Source organism: Eupeodes corollae, chromosome 1 (assembly GCF_945859685.1).
Source record: "Eupeodes corollae chromosome 1, idEupCoro1.1, whole genome shotgun sequence".
NCBI classification, from domain to species: domain Eukaryota; kingdom Metazoa; phylum Arthropoda; class Insecta; order Diptera; family Syrphidae; genus Eupeodes; species Eupeodes corollae.
In genome coordinates, this window is record NC_079147.1 from 128,995,324 (window position 1) to 129,016,419 (window position 21,096).

At 33.8% G+C, this 21,096-nt stretch overlaps 1 protein-coding gene and 1 pseudogene across 3 annotated transcripts in view; one reads left to right on the forward strand and one right to left on the reverse strand.

The window, feature by feature from the left end:
- The first annotated feature begins 209 nt into the window (after positions 1 to 209).
- Positions 210 to 2,067, forward strand: LOC129944614 (tyrosine--tRNA ligase, mitochondrial-like; annotated as a pseudogene).
- Positions 2,068 to 2,104: 37 nt separating this feature from the next.
- The window catches only part of LOC129938406 (ataxin-2 homolog), a 43,644-nt gene continuing 24,652 nt past the window's right edge, over positions 2,105 to 21,096 (reverse strand). For all 3 annotated transcript variants that reach the window (XM_056045944.1, XM_056045946.1, XM_056045945.1), the window contains exons 5-8: positions 14,363 to 14,504; positions 6,313 to 7,243; positions 2,537 to 2,682; positions 2,105 to 2,477 (exon numbers count right to left, since the gene is read on the reverse strand). In XM_056045944.1, the coding sequence (XP_055901919.1) occupies positions 2,190 to 2,477; positions 2,537 to 2,682; positions 6,313 to 7,243; positions 14,363 to 14,504 (1,507 nt within the window). In that variant the 3' untranslated portion in view covers positions 2,105 to 2,189. The remainder of the gene's footprint in view (positions 2,478 to 2,536; positions 2,683 to 6,312; positions 7,244 to 14,362; positions 14,505 to 21,096) is intronic.

Sequence of the window (21,096 nt, forward strand, 5' to 3'; positions counted from 1 at the left end):
AAATGAATGCAATATTTGAAGAAAAATTAATTTTGCAACTTCTTTTTAGTGAAAACTGTGCTAAAAATAATATTTGACTGCTTTTTTTCGCTAAAAACAGAAAAAATCATGCAGAAAGTAATTTAAATAAATCAATAAGCTATTTCATACAAAATGATTCAAATTCAATGTGCCTTCATCATATCCGAAGAAGTATTTCCTAATGTAACTTATTGGCTCCAGCTGATAGAGGATTCTTTCAGGATCTCTTTTCAGATACCGCTGGGTAAGTTGTATATTGTTTTGTATGTTTATAAAAACTACAAGAAATCGTAATGAATTACATTCTGTTCTTCTTAAAACGGTAGTCCGGAAATGACAAAACTTTTCACAAGTAAACGATCTACGCCGGCTGTGATCCAATTGCTGATAGTCTACACGTTGGCAATCTCCTGGTTATAATGGGACTTCTGCATTGCCACCGAGAAGGACACAATCCAATTGCGTTAGTTGGAGGAGCTACGGGTCCTATCGGTGAGAAAAACAGCTTAATAGAATATTCAAGAATCATCAAGTTGTACTTTGGGACACTAGTAAAAACAAAAGTGACCTATCACCTATAAGGTAACTATAATAGAAACCTAATGTGCTTTAAAAACTCAATTGTTTTGAGAATCTTTCTTCAGAGTCGTCAACAATGCATCATAGTACGAAAAACTGAATGTAGTGGACTTTGTTGCCAATATGGGAAGACACTTTCGAATGGGATCAATGCTCTCAATATCGTCAGTCCAGTCGCGACTTGAGAGTGCAGCTGGAATGACCTTGACTAAATTCACATATCAAATTTTCCAAGCTTATGACTGCTTGCATTTGCTTCAGAAATACTATTGCCGCTTCTAAATAGGAGGCATTGACCAAATGGGCAACTTTATGACTGGCCAAGAACTCATCAGCATAGTAGAAAAAGAGAAATCAGTATTTCGAATGACACTGCCTCTTGTTACCAACAAAGAAGGAGACAAGTGCGGAAAATCTGCTGGCAATGGTATTTGGCTATACGAAGAAAAAACTTCGCCATTTTCTCTTTATCAGTTCTTTTTAAAAATGCCAGATTCTGAAGTCGAGAAGCTTCACAAGTTGTTCACTTTTATCCCACTGAAAGAAATTGCATTTCTCATGGAAGAACACAAACAATCACCAGAGAAGAGAAAAGCACAAACGATTCTAGCTAAAGATGTGACGCTTCTAGTCCATGGAGGTGATTTTCTTAGTCATAATGTAACTGAAAATAGTCCATTTTAAAAGCAAATGTAGTTTATGTGTTTCGTTCCCATTTTCATATTCAAAACTTTAAGGCCAATGTGTACCTGTATCTTCTCTTAAACCCTTCCCAATTTTCATAACGCTCACACAAACATATAAAGGTATTTTATAACCCCTTCAAAACCTGTAAGTTATAAAAAAAGCTTTGTAAGAGCTAATAACTAATGAAATATCAGCTTTTATATAATTTAATTATCGAAAGAGTACGTTTTTTATTAATGTTCCCTTAAAATATCAAAATTTAAACAACTATAACATTATATCTAATTCCTGGCAACATTACTTGCACATAGGAATGGTTGGGAGTCATAAGTCACTAGGCCCTAATTCTCAACGAATTTGTTAATTTAATTTTATTTAAAAAACTTCTTATTTGCCCCCGTTGTATTTATTTGAAATTTAGCAATTTATAAATATCCCAAATGTCGCAACGCCGCCTTTTTTTAAATAGGGCATTTTATTAATAGGGCATTTTTTTATGGATTATTTATTACTCTCTTTGACTGTTTACTACGCCCTTAAGCGTTAGATTTCTTTCAGTAATTTAAGAATGAATAAAGACTTCTGCATTTGTTTTCCGTTTTCAATAATATATGTAAAAAAGAAATCGAAAACCACTTTGTGTTAGATGCTTAAGTTTTTTCAACACTGTATATTTTTGCATTCATATATATGTACATATGTATATATATATATGCATATATTTTAAATGAGTAAAACATATTTTTTCCTTCTCTCTCTCTATAGATATATATATATATATATATATACATATACATAATAACGAAACCACTGAAGCTTGATTTTTATTCACATTTTATTATAATGTATGTATTATATACTGTTTACGCCATCGAAACATTTTTTGAGTTTTGCAGTAAGATTCACTGTGCTGGATGTTGTGGCATTAATATCTGATATTGCTGATGATGGTTTTGGGGCGTTCCCTGGTGATAATAATTGGGAACCAATTGTGGATGAATAACTGGGCACATAACATGGTACGGTTGAGCTGAAGATCCAAAAGTCGTCTGAGGTCCCCCGCCTGCAGGAGATGGTTGTGGTGGCGGGTGGAATTGTTGGTGTGGCTGACCTGGTGAGGGAGTAGTTGAAGGGGGTGTTTGCGCTAAAAATTGTATTGATTGTGGAGGTGGCTCATGGAACATCCGCATCTGTGAAATGCAAAAATTTAAACAATTATTGCTGCCGGTTTATTTGCTATTATAATTACCATTGGTTGATATGGTTGCGAAGAAAAATGTGTCGGATGCGTTGCTTGTTGATAATGGATGAACTGTTGCATTGGAGCTGCTGTGAGTAATGGCTGACCTGTAGCGGCAGCAGCTGACACATGCATTTGTGAAGTTGCAACAGGACCTATTTGACAAAAAATGTTTTTATTTTTATTAACGAAAGTCAACAAGAACTAATTGTTAATGGGTCTAATCTTCGATTAGTCTATTTATTATAATCTAGTCCCAAAGCAAAATGCTAAAACATCATAAGGCGTGTTTGCGTTAATAAAAGAAATAACATTTGTATAGTTGATTTTGAACACCTTGTTCTAAGAAGCGTTACTTAAAGAAAAAAACCACTAGACAAAAGAACTGCGAAATTAAAAGTTCTATACATTTTGTATCATAATCATAATCATAATCATAATCATAATCATAATCATAATTATAATCATAATCATAATCATAATCATAATCATAATCATAATCATAATCATAATCATAATCATAATCATAATCATAATCATAATCATAATCATAATCATAATCATAATCATAATCATAATCATAATCATAATCATAATCATAATCATAATCATAATCATAATCATAATCATAATCATAATCATAATCATAATCATAATCATAATCATAATCATAATCATAATCATAATCATAATCATAATCATAATCATAATCATAATCATAATCATAATCATAATCATAATCATAATCATAATCATAATCATAATCATAATCATAATCATAATCATAATCATAATCATAATCATAATCATAATCATAATCATAATCATAATCATAATCATAATCATAATCATAATCATAATCATAATCATAATCATAATCATAATCATAATCATAATCATAATCATAATCATAATCATAATCATAATCATAATCAGTCTAATTTCATAGACCAGGGTGCAGTTTTTATTGATATAGTTATGCGTTTTCAGTAGCATTTTTAGACTTTTTTGTATTAATTTTTGAAAACATAATAATACAATATTTTTCCACTTTAATTTTTACATAATCTTAGGATTTAGTATTAAGCCCTCTATCAGATAGACATTATTGTAGTTTTTGTTAAAGAAACGTTAAAATTTAAATAGTTAATGTCCAAGGCATATGGTGTTACCATTCTATTTTGTTTTAATTTAGTCAGTAGATATTTTTCTAAAAATTATACAGAACATTCTAGCCTTCAAGGTTACAAAGATTGCAATATATTATCAGGCCTGGAAGATTTTGCAGGTAGTTAAAGCGTATTAAATCGACCCTTAGCATAAGAATGGTTCTTTTCATCTCTGTTCTCATTCAAAAAGTTTGTTTTGCTTTGGAGATTGTAGTTCGCTTTGCTGTAATACATCCTGCACATTGAAGATTTTGCATCATTTACATACTTGTTGTGTAAATACGTTTCCGTTTTTTCGCTCAACAGCTAGTAGCCAATTATTGCCATTCCTTAACGCATTTTATATCTTTTTTACATATGTTTTTGAGTACATGATCAAAATGTTATTTAAGTGTTTCAAGACTAAGAGCAGACATTCTGTTTATATGTAATTCATATAATTAGGGCTATTAGGGGCCAGTTATAGCTATCATTAAAATCGATCCGGAAAACAAATTTGAATCGATATTTGACGCTGATTCCCTCTGATTAGAAATAAAAGTTATATACTGATCGATGGCAAATCACACAAAGAATTTTTTTTTGAGAAAATAAGTGTAATTGTGCATTTATTTTTTGCTTAAAATGTATTTTTCTATTTTCTAGACGGAAATTCAATTTCTTGAACAGCTGATCCTTTTATGTTCAAAAGTGAAACGAATCGTTCTAGTGATTTGTGTTACAATTTCACACAATTCCAATGACAGGTTTCTGTCAGAAAACATTTTTCAGTGGATTTCAATCAGGAATCAGGAAAAACCAATGACAGCTATAATTGGCCAATTATTAGGAAACTTTTCCACTGAATCCAAATTCCCACATCACCATATTTTGTCGCATTTAGAAAAATAGTTTGGGAGTCGTTCAAATAATTTTTTGTTTTGAATTATGCCCTGACAACAAGAAAAACAATATCGTCTACATACATCAGACCCTGGAAATTAACTGATTGATTCTTATTTTACACCACCTCTATCATCCTCTATAAAAAAATAAATTGGGTGGCGCAACAGTCCATGAAGAACCAGGGCCTAGTGACTTACAACTCTCAACCATTCCTGTGTGCGAGTAATGTTGTCAGGAATGGAGGGGACCTACAGTTTATATGCCGATTCCGAACGGCTAATTTGAGAGAGCACTTTTTCATGACAAGAGTTGCTCTTGGAGAATTTGTCAATTCCTCGCAAGAGGCAGTACCCGTGAAAGGACATTAGATGGCATAGGCAGGGATCGAAGCCAAGACCTCTGGCATGATAATCCAACGCACTAACCATCATGCCACGGGTACTACTCTATCATCATCTGTTATATCATTAATGAACAAAATAAACAAAAGCGTGCTCAAAACACCACATTGTTTCACACCCATCGTTGTAGCAAATTTTTCTGACATAACGAAAATATGTTACCTTATCCTCGTAAAAGTTTGCTTTGCGCGGATTTTAATCAAATGCTGATTTGAAATCTACAAATAGGGTGTACAGTTTATTTGGGAAATGTTTAATAAATTAAACATTTGATCAACTGTTAATGCCTTTCCCTTAAACCCAGTTTGTAAGTTTTTAAAAATAAGCGCTTTAAACATTGTAAAAGCAGCGTTTAGTAGGGATATTTCTCTCTAATTACCAGGCTTCGTAAAATAAGTTTATATATGATTGACTTTTTCATGCCCTGGAGAAAATCAGCAGTTTGAAACAATCGATTAAATTCATCAGTCAATGTTTGATAAATATGAACGAATTGTTGTGAAAGATATCTATTCGTTCGTCGAAGGCACTAATGTATACTATATTTTTTAAATCCAATTGGAATAAGTCGCTTAGCTTATTGAAATCACGTTGCCAATGATTATATTAGCAATATATAAGTTGTATTTAGTAAATATTTTTATTAATTTCAAGTTTAGTAACGTGAAAACTGCCTACTTTCTCGAAGTGCAATTTCACTAATAAGATTTTACGTTATGCTAAAGCTCACCCATCCATAACAACTCATAAATCATAGAAGTGTTTTAAATCAATTATCATTTAGATCCAACAAAAGTGTTTCACATAACGAAGTAATATGAAATTCTTCTAAGAAATTAAAATAAATCGACATTGGTAGGATTATTATTTAATCAATTATTTAGTCAAGAAATATTGTAACTGAAAATTGTATCTAGCCTATCAGGAGCTACGATAAAAGTTTACACTTAAAGACCAATCAAAAGGGAATAAGATATAATAATATTTGGAAAAACATCTACTGGTTACAATAAAAACAAAATATAATGGTAGCGCCATATGCCTTCATAGTTAATTCATAATTAAATACAAATGTTTTATGTTTTTGCAGAAATTAATTAAAAAAAAGTCTAAGAAACTTACTAAACTATAGGCATAACTATAGCAAAAAAAACTGTATGCTGATTTATGAAATTAGACAACAAAATTAAGATAATGAAGACACTAAAAGCACGGAAATCCATTTATAACTATCAGTGTAATTAAAATACTCTCGTAATTATAATCAAGGATAACCTTGTATTTGGATATTTATCTGATCTGAAGCTCTAATACAAATGCAAAGTATTACCTCTTCGAAGCCTTGGTGGTTGAACAGCATTGGGATGCGTATGCTGTTGTGGTTGCATCAAGTAAAAGGAAGCTTGACTGTTACCAACATGCGCTCCAGTTGAATAAATTCCATTGATTGACTGAACCGGTGTTTGTGGTGTATGTGGACGAGAAGGATTAGGCGTACTTGGACTCCTCGGAGTAAAAGGTTTAGCTGAAGGATTAAGCACATGGGTTTTCTTTGTTATTGCAGTTTTAGGTGTAGTTTTCTCCACCGACAACAAATCTGTATTGTTTTTGTTCACATTGTTGCCTAAAGCGTTGTTCATATTATTTGTATTGGAACTGTTCTTATTATTCGCTTGTGAAGAAGTCATCCCAGAGTCGTTGATGCTTGTTCCAGGAGATGCAACAGGAGATGTTTGTTTTCCAATTTGCTGTGAATGGTTTTGGTAAATGGATTTCTCCTGTGATTGATTAGAATGTGAAAACTGAGCAGACTTAAGTGGTTGGGAAATATGAGAATTGTCAGTCTGTTTTATGTTAAGATGATGCATCTGTGCAGGTTGCACCAATTGAGCATGGTTATGCATCGAAGTTGGATTATGAGGTGTGTTGTGTTGGTGTGATGGTTGAGGAGGTGACCGTGACTGCTGTGCTTGATGTCCACCCAAGTTTGGCGATTTATTTGTATTCAGTGGGATTTGGTGTTGAGAATTCGGTGGGTTGATTCCAGATAATTGAAAATCTTGTTGGAATTTTCTTAAGTCCTGAATTTGATCATCACGTGCTCGCATTGGTCTTTGGGGCAATGGAGGTTGGTTTCCAACTTGTAAATTCCCTGTCTGTTGGGTCGTATGATTGGTATGTAAAGGTGGGGAGTTATTTGTCTCTTGAACATTAACATTTCCTGCGCTTCCAGAACCAATAATCGACTTTGAAATTGTTATCTAAAATACAAAATTAAATTATTCTTGTAATCGGTACAAAAAAGGCTTCAGAAAATAAAGTGTTTGCTTATGTATATATATATATGTAGGAACCAAGTATAGCCAAGAAGTGAAGTTCCATTGCGTCCGTTAAACTAATGTCCATACTAATGTCCATACTACAGCTCTGTCTCTTTGTATTGAATCTTTAAAAATCACTCTTATTGGAAAAGCCGCAATGTAAAGTCGAGTCAGTTAAGCTTAAGCAAAGACGTGTGTTATACTTTTTTTATTACATTTTTACAAATTTAATTAAACCAATGTTTGGATTTTTAAACTTAAATAAATAATTAATAACTAACTTTAAGTGTTAAACTTTAAATTTGAATTAAATAAAATGAATCAAACGATCATTGATCGAAATTAATGTGTTCTGATTTAAACTACATGGTGTCAGAAGTTTTTCGAATGCATACGCGTCGTGGTCAAAAAAAAAGCAATTTACCTAATATTAAATGCATATCAGTGAAGTGAAAAGATAAAAGAAAAGTTAAAATAAAAGAAAATTGTTAAGATGAGATAAGAAAGTCAAAAGAAAAATCAGAAAAGATAAAAGAAAAGTTAAAAGAAAAGATAAAATAAAAGTTAAGAGAAAAGTTAAAAGAAAAGTTAAGAAAATTGTAAAAAAAAAAATCGAAAAGTTATTAGTTAGTGGTATAAAACAGCAAAAAAAAAATTACAGTAACATGTGCCAAGAAAAGAGAGAAATTTGTGCATAAAAACGAACGGGAACTTGTAGAGAAGTCGTGCATTGTATATAGCAAAAATTCAACCGCAAGGCGAAATACCGGTGAGCTCGTTCCATATATTTACGGTTATCATATGCATGCAATTTTCCCTAAAATCATATGAACATATTTGTAGTATTTTTTAATTAGTATTGTATTCTGCATATTTTTTAAACAAATATTTAAGTAGATGACAAATAACCACAATCACTGTTTTTGCTCGCATTATTAATGAAAGTTCCTGAAGATTTCGAATCTTTGACCACAAAGCAGCTCCAAACTATTCTTAAGTCCCATAATCTTTCCTATAGATATAATTTAAAAACTGATCTGATACAAAGGATAGGTTCTCTCATTATTGAACCTGGAATTGATGACACAGATAATTATAACAGTTGTAGTGACACTTCCGAGTCGGAATCAGAAAAGCCAATCGTTTCTGGTATTGCTACAGAGAGGGATAAAACAAATAGTCCAGTTACAGCCGAAGGTTCCTCGCAAAATAGTTCAGAACACGTTGTTTTAAAAGGGTTAGATTCAACAATTGATAAAACCATGCCTGATGAAGCAAAACCTGTAGTAAATAACTACCAATTTAAGGACGTTGAGGAGTCGTTGGAAAAGTTCGATGGGGAGTCAAAGGAGGTTGAAACATGGTTGTCGGATTTTGAAGATGTTGCGGCGGTTTGTTGTTGGAATGATGTGCAGAAGTATCTTTATGCACGTCGGTTGCTTGTTGGGGCTGGTAGATTAGCTGTGGAAGCTGAATCGGGTATATGTTCTTGGAAGTTGCTTTCTGAATTGCTTAAAAAAGAGTTTGGGAATAAGGAAACTGAAAATGTCCACAGATTATTAGCAGAATGCAAGAAACAGGCAAAAGAATCGTATCTTGAATACTTTTACAGACTTAAAAAGATCTCGAGTAAGGGAAAAGTAGACACGTCAGATCTTATTGGGTACATAATCAGTGGTATTCCAGACGATGCTGTGAACAAGGGTGTCTTATATCAGTCACGAACGCTTGATGAGTTGAAACAGAATATGAAGTCTTATGAAAAAATGAAGGACGATCAAATGAAAGAAAAGAAGAATGACAAGGCTCAACAAAGTTCAAGTAGTTGGAAAAAACATGAAAATGTTATACAAAAGCCTAAGCGTTGTACAAACTGTGGCAGTGTGTCCCATGTTCACTACAATTGCCCAGATAAGTCGAAGGGATCGAGGTGTTTCCGTTGTAACGAGTTCGGGCACATCGCTCCAAAATGTCCAAAAAAGATAGAAGGTAAAGAGGTCAAATTAATAAATGTGCCAGATTTCAAAGTCGAAGTAAATATAGGTGGTCAAGTTTACAGTGGCCTAATAGATACAGGAAGCGACATCAACATAATACAAAAGTCTTTGCAGAATAAGCTAGGCTTTGAACAGTTCGAAGAGCCAGGTATCCCCGTGGTAGGATTCGCACAAAACAGTAAGGTCACACTAGGGGCAGTCTGGATTGATGCCGTAATAGATTCTGAATCGTATCGTATTAAATGTCACGTAGTCCCCAACCACTGGCTTAACGTCGATATACTTATTGGCAAAGTTTTTTTTAAAAATGCTTCACTATCCATTGAAAACGGTAAACCAATTATTTTCAAATCAAATAAAGAACACAATTTTTTGGCACATGTAAACGTTATCAATTACCAAGATGACTTATACTCTGAAAGTTTAGAACAAATATCAAAGCCAGAGCTTAGAACCGAGATAGAAAATATGATACAATCATACAAACCTACAAAATGCGAAGTTCAAGGACCTGAAATGAAGATTATATTGGAAGATGAAGTCCCAGTTCATAGATACCCAAGACGATTAGGTATACCGGAGAAGAAAATCGTACAGATGCAAATAGAAGAGTGGCTTAAAGAGGGTATAATTCGAGAGAGTTCCTCTCCTTACGCTAGCCAAGTTGTCTTAGTAAAGAAGAAGAACGGAAGCTTAAGGCTTTGTATCGATTACAGAGCGCTGAATCGTAAGGTAATTCGAGACCGGTTTCCGATGTCAAACTCAGAAGAAACTCTTCAAAACCTACACGATGCTACAGTTTTCATTACACTCGACTTAAAAAATGGATTTTTCCATGTAACCATCGAGGAATCAAGTCGAAAATATACAGCTTTTGTGACCGAGGATGGACAATATGAGTTCAACAAAGCTCCATTTGGTTTATGCAACTCACCGTCAGCTTTCCTACGTCTCATTCTCTTCATTTTTCGACATCTTATTCGAGAAGGAAAAATTCGAATTTACATGGATGATATCATCATCATGGCAAAATCTGAAATAGAGTGCATTGAGCTACTTAAAACTGTTTTGGAGCTGTGTAGCAGACACGGCCTTATCATAAATTGGAGTAAGTGCCAGTTTTTAACAAAAAGAGTGTCAGTCTTGGGCCACATTATTGAAGGAGGTACCATTCAACCATCTAAGGAAAAGATTTTTGCTGTGAACAAGTTTCCGACGCCAAAGAACGTCAGGGATGTAATGAGTTTTCTTGGACTAACAGGTTTCTTTCGGAAGTTTATACAAGGATACGCCCTCATAGCAAAACCACTTTCAGATATGACAAGAAAGGATTACAAGTTCTCTTGGAACGAAAAGGCAGAGTTAGCATTTTTACAGTTAAAGGAAAAGTTATGCCAAGAACCTGTTTTAAAACTATTCAACCCTAATCACGAGACACAGTTACACACAGATGCGAGTAAAGAAGGATACGGGGCGATTTTGTTGCAAAAAGGGGATGATAATCTCTACCACCCAGTATTTTTCCTCAGTTACAAGACATTAGCATCAGAGAAGAAATATACCAGCTATGAATTGGAAGTTTTAGCCATTGTTAAGGCTCTTAAGAAGCTACGGGTGTATCTGTTAGGATTGGAATTCGTCATTTACACAGACTGCAAAGCATTTCAACAAACAATGAACAAAAAAGAGTTAAATAGCAGAGTAGCAAATTGGGCTATACAGTTGCAAGAATACAATTGCAAAATACATCATCGACCTGGGAGTTCGATGAAGCATGTAGACGCCTTGAGCAGGTATCCGGTGGCATTGGTTGTGGAAGACGGCGTGCTACACTCAGTTAAGAAAGGACAAGAAAAAGATGATTTTTGCAAGACGATTTTTAAAGTTTTGGATTCGTCTGAGGAATTCGAGGATTATGTTGTGCGGGGTGGAGTCTTGTACAAATGCATCGATGGTGATTATCTGGTGGTGGTACCAAAGTGCATGCGAACTCAGGTGGTAAAGAAGGCTCATGAACAAGGTCATTTTAACACACGTAAAGTAGAAGCCTTACTTCGGCGAGACTATTTCATTCCAAAATTGTCCAAGTTGGTAAAAAGCGTTGCAGAAAGTTGTATTAGTTGCATTCTTGCTTCTAAGAAAAACGGCAAGCAGGAAGGATTTCTAAATCCAGTAGACAAAATGGACGTACCCCTCCACACATTCCATCTAGATCATGTTGGACCCTTACCCTCGACGGCGAAAAGTTACAAGTATTTATTCGTTGTTATCGATGCTTTTTCAAAGTTTTGTTGGATCCATCCAGTCAAAAGCACAGGATCCGAAGAAGTTTTGAAGAAACTGGAACTACAAGCCGACGTGTTTGGAAACCCCCACCGAATAATTACAGATAAGGGCTCAGCATTCACTTCAAACCTATTTAAAGATTACTGTCAAACTCGAAATATACACCACCATCTAGTAACGACGGGCGTCCCGAGAGGAAACGGACAGGTTGAGCGGTATAACAAAATAATAATCGAAGTCTTATCTAAACTTTCTGTGGACCAGCCTCTTAAGTGGTATCAACACGTAAGCCGAGTTCAGCGAATCTTAAATTCTACAATATCCAGATCAACTAAAAGAACACCGTTCATGTTGCTAACAGGAGTTGAAATGTTTACCGAGGAAGATTTGAAACTTGCAGACATACTAGAAGAGGAGATACGAGTAGATTTTGATATTAACCGTCAAGAACATCGAAAAGAAGCCAGACAAGAAATTGAAAAGCTACAAGAAGAGAATAAAAAGCATTACAACCGCAAGAGAAAAGAATCTGTCAAATACAAAATCAATGACCTTGTGGCCATACAACGAACGCAATTCGGGACAGGTCTTAAATTATGTCCCAAGTTCCATGGGCCATATGAAGTAACGAAGATTAAGCGAAAGGATCGTTATGAAGTCCGCAAGATTGGAGTTCACGAAGGCCCAAATGTAACATCAACATCAGCTGATTACATGAAACCCTGGAAAATTTATCAATCCGATGATGACGATGAAGATGATTACGATGATGATGAAGAAGAAGAAGCAAATAATTCGCCGAGTCGGTCGAATACGCAGGACGGCCGAATGTAGGAACCAAGTATAGCCAAGAAGTGAAGTTCCATTGCGTCCGTTAAACTAATGTCCATACTAATGTCCATACTACAGCTCTGTCTCTTTGTATTGAATCTTTAAAAATCACTCTTATTGGAAAAGCCGCAATGTAAAGTCGAGTCAGTTAAGCTTAAGCAAAGACGTGTGTTATACTTTTTTTATTACATTTTTACAAATTTAATTAAACCAATGTTTGGATTTTTAAACTTAAATAAATAATTAATAACTAACTTTAAGTGTTAAACTTTAAATTTGAATTAAATAAAATGAATCAAACGATCATTGATCGAAATTAATGTGTTCTGATTTAAACTACATATATGTATGTGTTTCACTTTTAAAAGTAATTGTATGAATCCCAGCGGTCCTAAGACATCAAGATTAAAGGCTATCAATGCGATTTAAAAGATTTTGACAATTAGAAAATTTTTGGCAATAACTAAGTAGTTGACTTTAGTCTCATTATTAAAGTTTGAAAATCATATCTTGATTTGGAATCAAGTTTTATAGATTATTTTGAATAGGCAAATCTGAACCAATTTAACCCAAGTATGAAGTTGATCCTAAGTTTGATATTGTTTCCATTCTTTTTATACTTTTATAATATGAATAAACATAACACTTTACCTTAAAACAACATACAAGGATGGCTCGTTGTTATTTAATAATCATAATTGTAACTAAAATAATAATTATATTAATTATAGAAACAATTAAAATAATAATTATAACACCAACTATAATAATAATTACAAAAGTAATAGTAAACACTTAATATTAATAACAACATTTATTATAATTATAATAATAATAATAATTTAAATAATGACAAATATCACAAAAATATTGTTATTAATAATAACAATAATAATAGTAAGTAACGAAAAATAATAATATTTAAAAATAGAATAACACAAATAATGTTTATAAAAAATTATGATAAAACTAATCATAATATTACTAACATTATTTATAACAAAATCAATTATAATAATAAAAATAGTAACATTAATAATAAAAACAAAAAATAATAATTTTAATAATAATAATAATTAAAATATAAAAATAATAATAATCATAATAGTAATAATAATAATGCTAATAATTTAATAAAAAAATAATAATGTTACTATTTAAAACTACAATAATAACAATATTCGTAATAGTTACAATAATAAACATAATAATAATGATAATATTAATAATAATAATGATAATAGTAATAATAATAATAATAATAATAATAATAATATTAATAATAATAATAATAATAATAATAATAATAATAATAATAATAATAATAATAATAATATTAATAATAATAATAATAATAATAATGGTAAAAATAATTTATTATAATATTAATAATAATAATAATAATAATAGCAAAAAGAATAATAATAATAGTACATAATAATGATGATTATCACTGTAATAAAAATAATTATAATACCTAACAAAATTAATAATCATAATAAAAATAATAACTGTTATTATTATATTCGTAATAATAATAATTATTATTATAATAACAAAAATAATAATAACAATAATAATAATAATAATAATAATAATAATAATAATAATAATAATAATAATAATAATAATAATAATAATAATAATAATAATAATAATAAAAATAATATTAATAATAACAATGACAGTGGTAACAATAATAATAACAATAATGATAAAAATAATAATAACAATAAATATAATGACAATAATAATGTTGATTATAATAATAATAATGTTGAGTATAATTATAATTTATCATCAAAACGGCGCAATACAGCGCTAATTGGATCTCAGGCTAGGTTGCCTTGAGATCGCCATTTCTATAATTATACTAGTTATAAAAATAATAATACAAAATAATGAAAATAATAGTATTGATTATTAGTATAATACAAATAATTACCTGTTGTGGATTGTATTCTACATAACATTGAGAACCATACGTTCTGACCATTCTCTGTGAATTGTTTTTTACAGCGACATTAGGAATATCGCCATTCAATTTAGTCTGAGGGACATTTCCTTGATGCCTATATGATGTAGAACTGAAAAACAAATTTCAAAAAGATACATTATTAATTTAATTAAATTTAGTAAGATAATCGAAAGAACGTAAGTATCGAGATAGAGGCGATAAAACGACCTAAGCGGTTAATGAGGGGGGAAAATGGAGAAAGGATCTGCAACACCGAAGTTTCGGTCGAAACGTCAGTTTTGACAGACGTAATATTGAGGAAGTTAAGGATTTTGTCTACGTGGCTCCACTATATATGCAGAAAACAACACAAGCGCACTGTTGCGTTGAGATCACTCTCGCTAACCGCTGTTTCTTAAAGCTAAGAGAGCAATTGAGTAACCCTCACCAGCACTATCCTGCTAAACGGTGCAGGAGCATGGACTGTGGCAAAAGGGGGTGACAAAACCCTGATCGATACGAGAAAAAAGTTCTTCGCGTGGTCTTGTATGCATGGAAGGTGATTGGAGGTGAAGATGCAACGAAAAGTTTAATAATTATCATTATTATAATAATAATAATAATAATAATAATACTTAATAATAATAATAATAATAATAATTATTATTATTATTATTATTAATATTATTATTGTTATTGTTATTATTATTATTATTATTATTATTATTATTATTATTATTATTACTATTATTATTATTATTATTATTATTATTATTATTATTATTATTATTATTATTATTATTATTATTATTATTATTACTATTATTATTATTATTATTATTATTATTATTATTATTATTATTATTATTATTATTATTATTATTATTATTATTATTATTTTTATTATTATTATTATTATTATTATTATTATTATTATTATTATTATTATTATTATTATTATTATTATTATTATTATTATTATTATTATTATTATTATTATTATTATTATTATTATTATTATTATTATTATTATTATTACTATTATTATTATAATTATTATTATGAATATTATTATGAATATTATTATTAATTATTATTATTATTATTATCTTTTCGAGGCATTCATTTTAACCGTAATAAAACATGTCAATAAAGTTAATATTAAAGCTTGTGACTACACAAAGTGCTATGGAAAGTTCAATCTTACAAGTATCCAAAAAAAAAAATGAATTAGAAACGTAATCAAACGAGGAATGACGGACAACACAAACACATAGCTAGTATGAATAATAATCGTTGGACCATCAAAAGTACGAACTGGATACCAAGGGACTGATTACGAAAAAAAGGAACAGATTAAAAGAAGGACACGACATCCAAATGCAAAACAGTAGTTGAGAGAGAATTTAAAGAGATAAAGCAGCATGGAAATCATTGGTGTGGAAAATAACCTACCCCAAAATATGTGGTGGAAAAAGTATCTTGACAAAATATATTATGAGGAAAAATTAATTTGAAAAAAAAAATTGAACAACAATTAAGGCATAATTTAATAGAAAATGAAATTTCCGTTGCTATTAATGACTTTCTGCAATCGGCCTGGTATAGATTTTACCAAATTTTGGAGAGGTTGTGGAGACAATTCGAACACATCCCCAAAATATGACGGTACCACCACCATGAGATAATCGTTTACACACAATACAGGTGCTACTTTGCTTTTCCTAGGGATTCAGCAAAAAAATGTTCTTTTCTGATCCGTTGTACTCAAAACAGCCTTCATCAGTCCTCAACACTTTTTCCCAAAATAATTTGTTTGTGTAAACTGCATGCGTTTAAGCTTATTTTGTTGGGATATTTGAGGTACTGTTCGGTCTATGTATGTAGCAAAGTCAGCCTCTAGAACAACCACAGCAGCAAATCTAACTAACTAACATTTTTTGTTTCTCATTCCATGTTTTTTTTTTTTATCATAATTTTAATTTTTTGTACATATTTCTTTTGTTTGTGCCACTATACCTATCGGATCGCTGGTGTAAATGCTGAAGAGAATCGGCGGATTCACCGCTCCATTGAAGACCATTTTTAATTAAGAATGTTGTGGTAGAAGATACATTGTCACTTTTGACAACAAACTTTCTAAGTCTGGTCAGTTTTAGGTAAAGACCCTCTAACCATACAGTGTCAAGGGTCTTTTCCAAATCAACCAGAACAGATTGGAACCATTGGATATCGGAAACGAGTTTAGACGCATCATGAATTGTGTCATGGCCCGCCTTGAAACCGAACTTTTTATCCGGAATTATTTTGCTGATGCTCGGAAGAGAACCAATGCACCGGATAACATGCATTATTGAAGAGCGTGGGGTAAATGTCAATTGCCTCCATCGGTAAATGTATTAGTACAACGTTGGATATACCATCGACACCTGCTGCTTTTTGTTTTTTTATTGAGCTGAAGATGGGCTGAAGCTCAACCTTCATCACTAACGCTCGGCGATGATGGCATCTGCCAAGGAATCGTCATTAAACCCCGTGAAACCGCGGTTCTCAGATCGCCATTGAGTCATACCATTTCGAATGGAAAAGTGATTAAGTAGGGCTGTGCTTTCCAGGTCGTAATTGAAGCGAATGCTAACACTCACCTTGTACACTTGCTGGAAAGCAGCTTCCACTTTCAGATCAGCCTGGCTAGGGGCCCAATACAAAAATAGCCCAGTCTCAAACAGAGTATCCGGATACCTGGCGACCTCCGGATTAACTAGCCTTAACTGTACATGCGAATCTCTGTGCAGACGCATCTCTTTTCTTCGTGGGACCAAAGATGTACAAAAACAAAACAAAAGTGACAAAGAACGATGAGACCGGTATCTCTTTAGAACCGGGCGGCAGTTTTGCGTCAAAGCCTGTTGCCGTATCTCCTGCGGCCAACACAGAGAAGGGAGTAGTGGCCAACCATGGACTCTCATCTGTTGTTGGTAGCAACTAGAATATGAAATTAGCCATACCTAATTTCAGCAGTGGCAGGGTTGTGAAAAATGGCCCTACCACTACTAATGAAAGTACATCCATAAATGGAAAGGGGAAACTCTCAAAAAGCCTTTATAGACAAAGGCGGCAAGTGGCAAAAATCCTACAGGCCTCTGGTACATCATCGGGGGCTGAAAGAATACCCCAGCAAACCGCTGGGGTCCAATGGGCTAAAAGCATACTTGCTACAACAAGGACCAGTAGGGACTCTACGTCTTAAAGAAAAAGGTTTCTTGAGGGGGCCGTACCGACACCAAAACGGCCTCGGGTGTACAACACCAGCACTCCCCTCAATTCCATCAAGAAACAAGCCAGTTTTAGTGACGTCATCAAGGCATCAAGGCCAGAGTTTGTAACCCGTCACTTTCGACGCATAACTGGAAGATAGCCAAGCTAGAGGAACTGCAGTGTCTTTATAGGAGTGCCATTGTGGTACTCAATAAAGAATCCTTGGCTGCTATAGCCTTAAACGAGGGCTCCATAAACTACGGCATGGAATCCATTAAAATTCGAATCTATAAAAAAGATGAGGTTAACGCGGAAAGCGGGCCTCCAAAAACAACCGAAGGTGAACTAGCGGTTGATGGGCCTGGGACGTCATCTTCTCTCCTAACAGAGGGTGACGATGCACACATGCCCTCTCCAAACGCGACTCCACCCTCAACATAAGTCGTATAGACAGTCTATCCTTAATTGAAACTGAGGACGACCTTAACACGATCCTTCTGAGCGAGGACGAACTCTTGGGTTGATCCTCCGACTCAGAGGATCAGAATAAAACCGTGGGGTATGTTGGTCTGCCTACGAGTAATTGTAGCCAAAATGCTGCAGTTAGTACAGATTAATCTCCAACACTCCATAAATGCCTCGGCCTCACTTTTTCTCCGTCTGGCAAGAAACGGGGAAGCCATTGTCCTGATCCAAGAGCCATTGATTGTGGGATCCATTGTTCGAGGACTCAGGACTCCTGGGTACTACACACTATGTGTGACAGATAAAGGTAAACCTAAATCTTGCATAATAGTGAAACGTAGCATTAATGTATTTTTACTCCAACATTTCAGTGACAAAGATACCACCGTAGCTAGGCTTGAAACAACCAAAGGAAGTTTCTGGCTAGTGTCGGCACATCTTTGCCATGACCACATTGGCCATCTCCCTGGCAAACCCCTGGAGAAAGTCGTCGCTGAAACGGAAAGGCAAAGGATTCGCCTAATAATTGGGAGCGATATTAACGCTCATAATACTGTATGGGGTAGCACGAACATCACCGACAGAGACGAGTCTCTTTTTGATTATATTCTTGGTACTAACCTCTAAGTTATGTTGGAAATGAACCAACCTTCATAACTAAAACTCGACAAGAAGTCTTAGACATAACTCTTGTCTCAGATACTATACACCATATGATCTTGGACTGGAAAGTTTCCAAAGGACACTCGTTCTCTGATCAAAGATATATCCAGTTCAATATAAATGTGGATGATAACCCGAGTCAATTGACTTTTCGAAACTATCGCAAAACTGAATGGGCTTCTTACAGGAACTCATTACAGAGTATACTAGAACCTGGACTATCTGGTGCTTTCTTTTACGCTAATGAACTTGACAACAAAGTCAATGACCTTACCTCAGCTATGAACAGATAGCTAGAAATTGCTTGTTCACTTATACACATTAGAGGAAAGACGAAACCACAATGGTGGGCCTCAGAGCTTGACTCGCTCAGGAAAGAATGCAGAAAACTTTTCAACCGGGCCAAAGCCGCAAGACTAGCCTCTCACTGGGACTCTTACAAACAATCCCTAAGAATCTACAAGAAGGCACTATGAAAATATAAGCGATGTTCTTGGCGATCCTTCTGTGGCACGATAGAAGAAACTTCTGAAGCCTCTAGGTTACGAAAAACTCTTTCAACTAGTTCAACGATGCCAAGCTGCTTGAAAAATGCAGACTACTCCTGGACAAATTCAAGTACTGAATCGCTGAACTTACTATTGCACACTCACTTTCCTGGTAGTTCTCTTATCAAAACTTGCAACAATTATATACGTTCAAGTTCAAATACAACATATCCACAAGGTGTGATCACAAGGGACAAGCTACAATAGGCTCTCAACAGCTTCAAACCATTTAAATCTGCAGGACCAGAATAATATCAGCCAAGTTACAAACTACTTCTGACATAATTGCACCAATCCTTGAAGCAATTTTTACTTGCTGCCCTTACCTGGTCTATGTTCCCTCGGCATGGAGAGAAGTTAAAGATGTTTTTATACCCAAAGCAGGTAAATGTTCGCAAGTCAATCCTAAAGATCTAAGGCCTATAAGTCTATCATCATTAATTCTTAAGACCGTGGAAAGATTGATTGATATCCATTTAAGGGAAAGTATTGATACAAGACTTCTGTCTTCGTCTCAACATGCCTACTGTAAATTTAAATCGGTGGAAACAGCGTTACGCACTTCAGCACGCACCGTCGAATATTCCCTCCATCATAAATAGTTTACTATGGTTGCTTTCCTTGGCAACGAAGGTGCCTTTAACAACGTGGACACATCTGCACTAACATCTCTAAATGTAGAGAGTCCGCTTTGGGAGTTAATTCATTTAATGCTGAGTAGCAGACTAATTAACTCAAAACTGGGCAACTCTTCTGGTAGACGATTCGTTAGTAGAGGGACACCGCAAGGTGGTGTTCTATCCCCTCTCCTCTGGAACCTAGTGGTGAATTAAGTCCTAACAAGTCTGGATGCGATAGCCTATGCGAACAACGTTGCTATAGCAGTTTCAGGAAAGTATATTAACATCCTAAACGAACTCTTTCAAAATTCCTTGAACAGACTAATACTTTGGGATGATCGGTGTGGACTGGGTTTTAACACACATAAAAACGATTTGGTCTTATTTTCGAGGAGATACAAGAGTCAAAAAAGCTACTGTAGCTCTCTTTTATTGCAAAAAAGCTAATGATAATAAATGGGGATTAAAACCCAGAATCATGCATTGGCTATACACATTGGTAATCAGACCGATTTTAATGTACGGTGTGGCAGTATGGAGGACTGCTTTAGAGAAAGGTATAAACAAGAATAAGCTAAATAAAGTCCAACGTTCAGCTTGCCTACGTATAAGCGGATCGCTTCGCTTGCGGCACTGGACATCTTACTCTACCTAACACCTCTTGACATATTTAGCAAACAAATAGCTGCAAGCTCTGCTATTTGCCTCAAAGCTTCGTCGCAGTGGACTAGCAACAATATTGGCTACTGGGTAATTCTTAGGTATTTAGAATCAATTCCAAAGCACACAGACTACACCATCCCCCAACTGCAATTCGACAGAAATTTTCAAATTTCTATACCTCCCAGATCTTTTTAGGAGGATAGGACATTGTTGGAGGATGAGTCAATCCATTTTTACACAGATGAGTCAAAAACAAAAGAAGTGGTTGGTGGAGGTGTGTACTCTGAACGACTGAAATTAAGTCTCTCATTCCGCCTTCCCAATCATTGCAGCGTATTCCAGGCGGAACTTTTGGCGATAAAGGAAGTCTTGTCCTGGCTTAAAGAAAATGTGATAGCTTGGCCGCTATCAAATCTCTGGACTCTGTCTCCACAAACTCTATAACATTCCATAACTATAGATCATCTCTAATGGAGATGGCACAACAGTTCAATATTCACCTTTG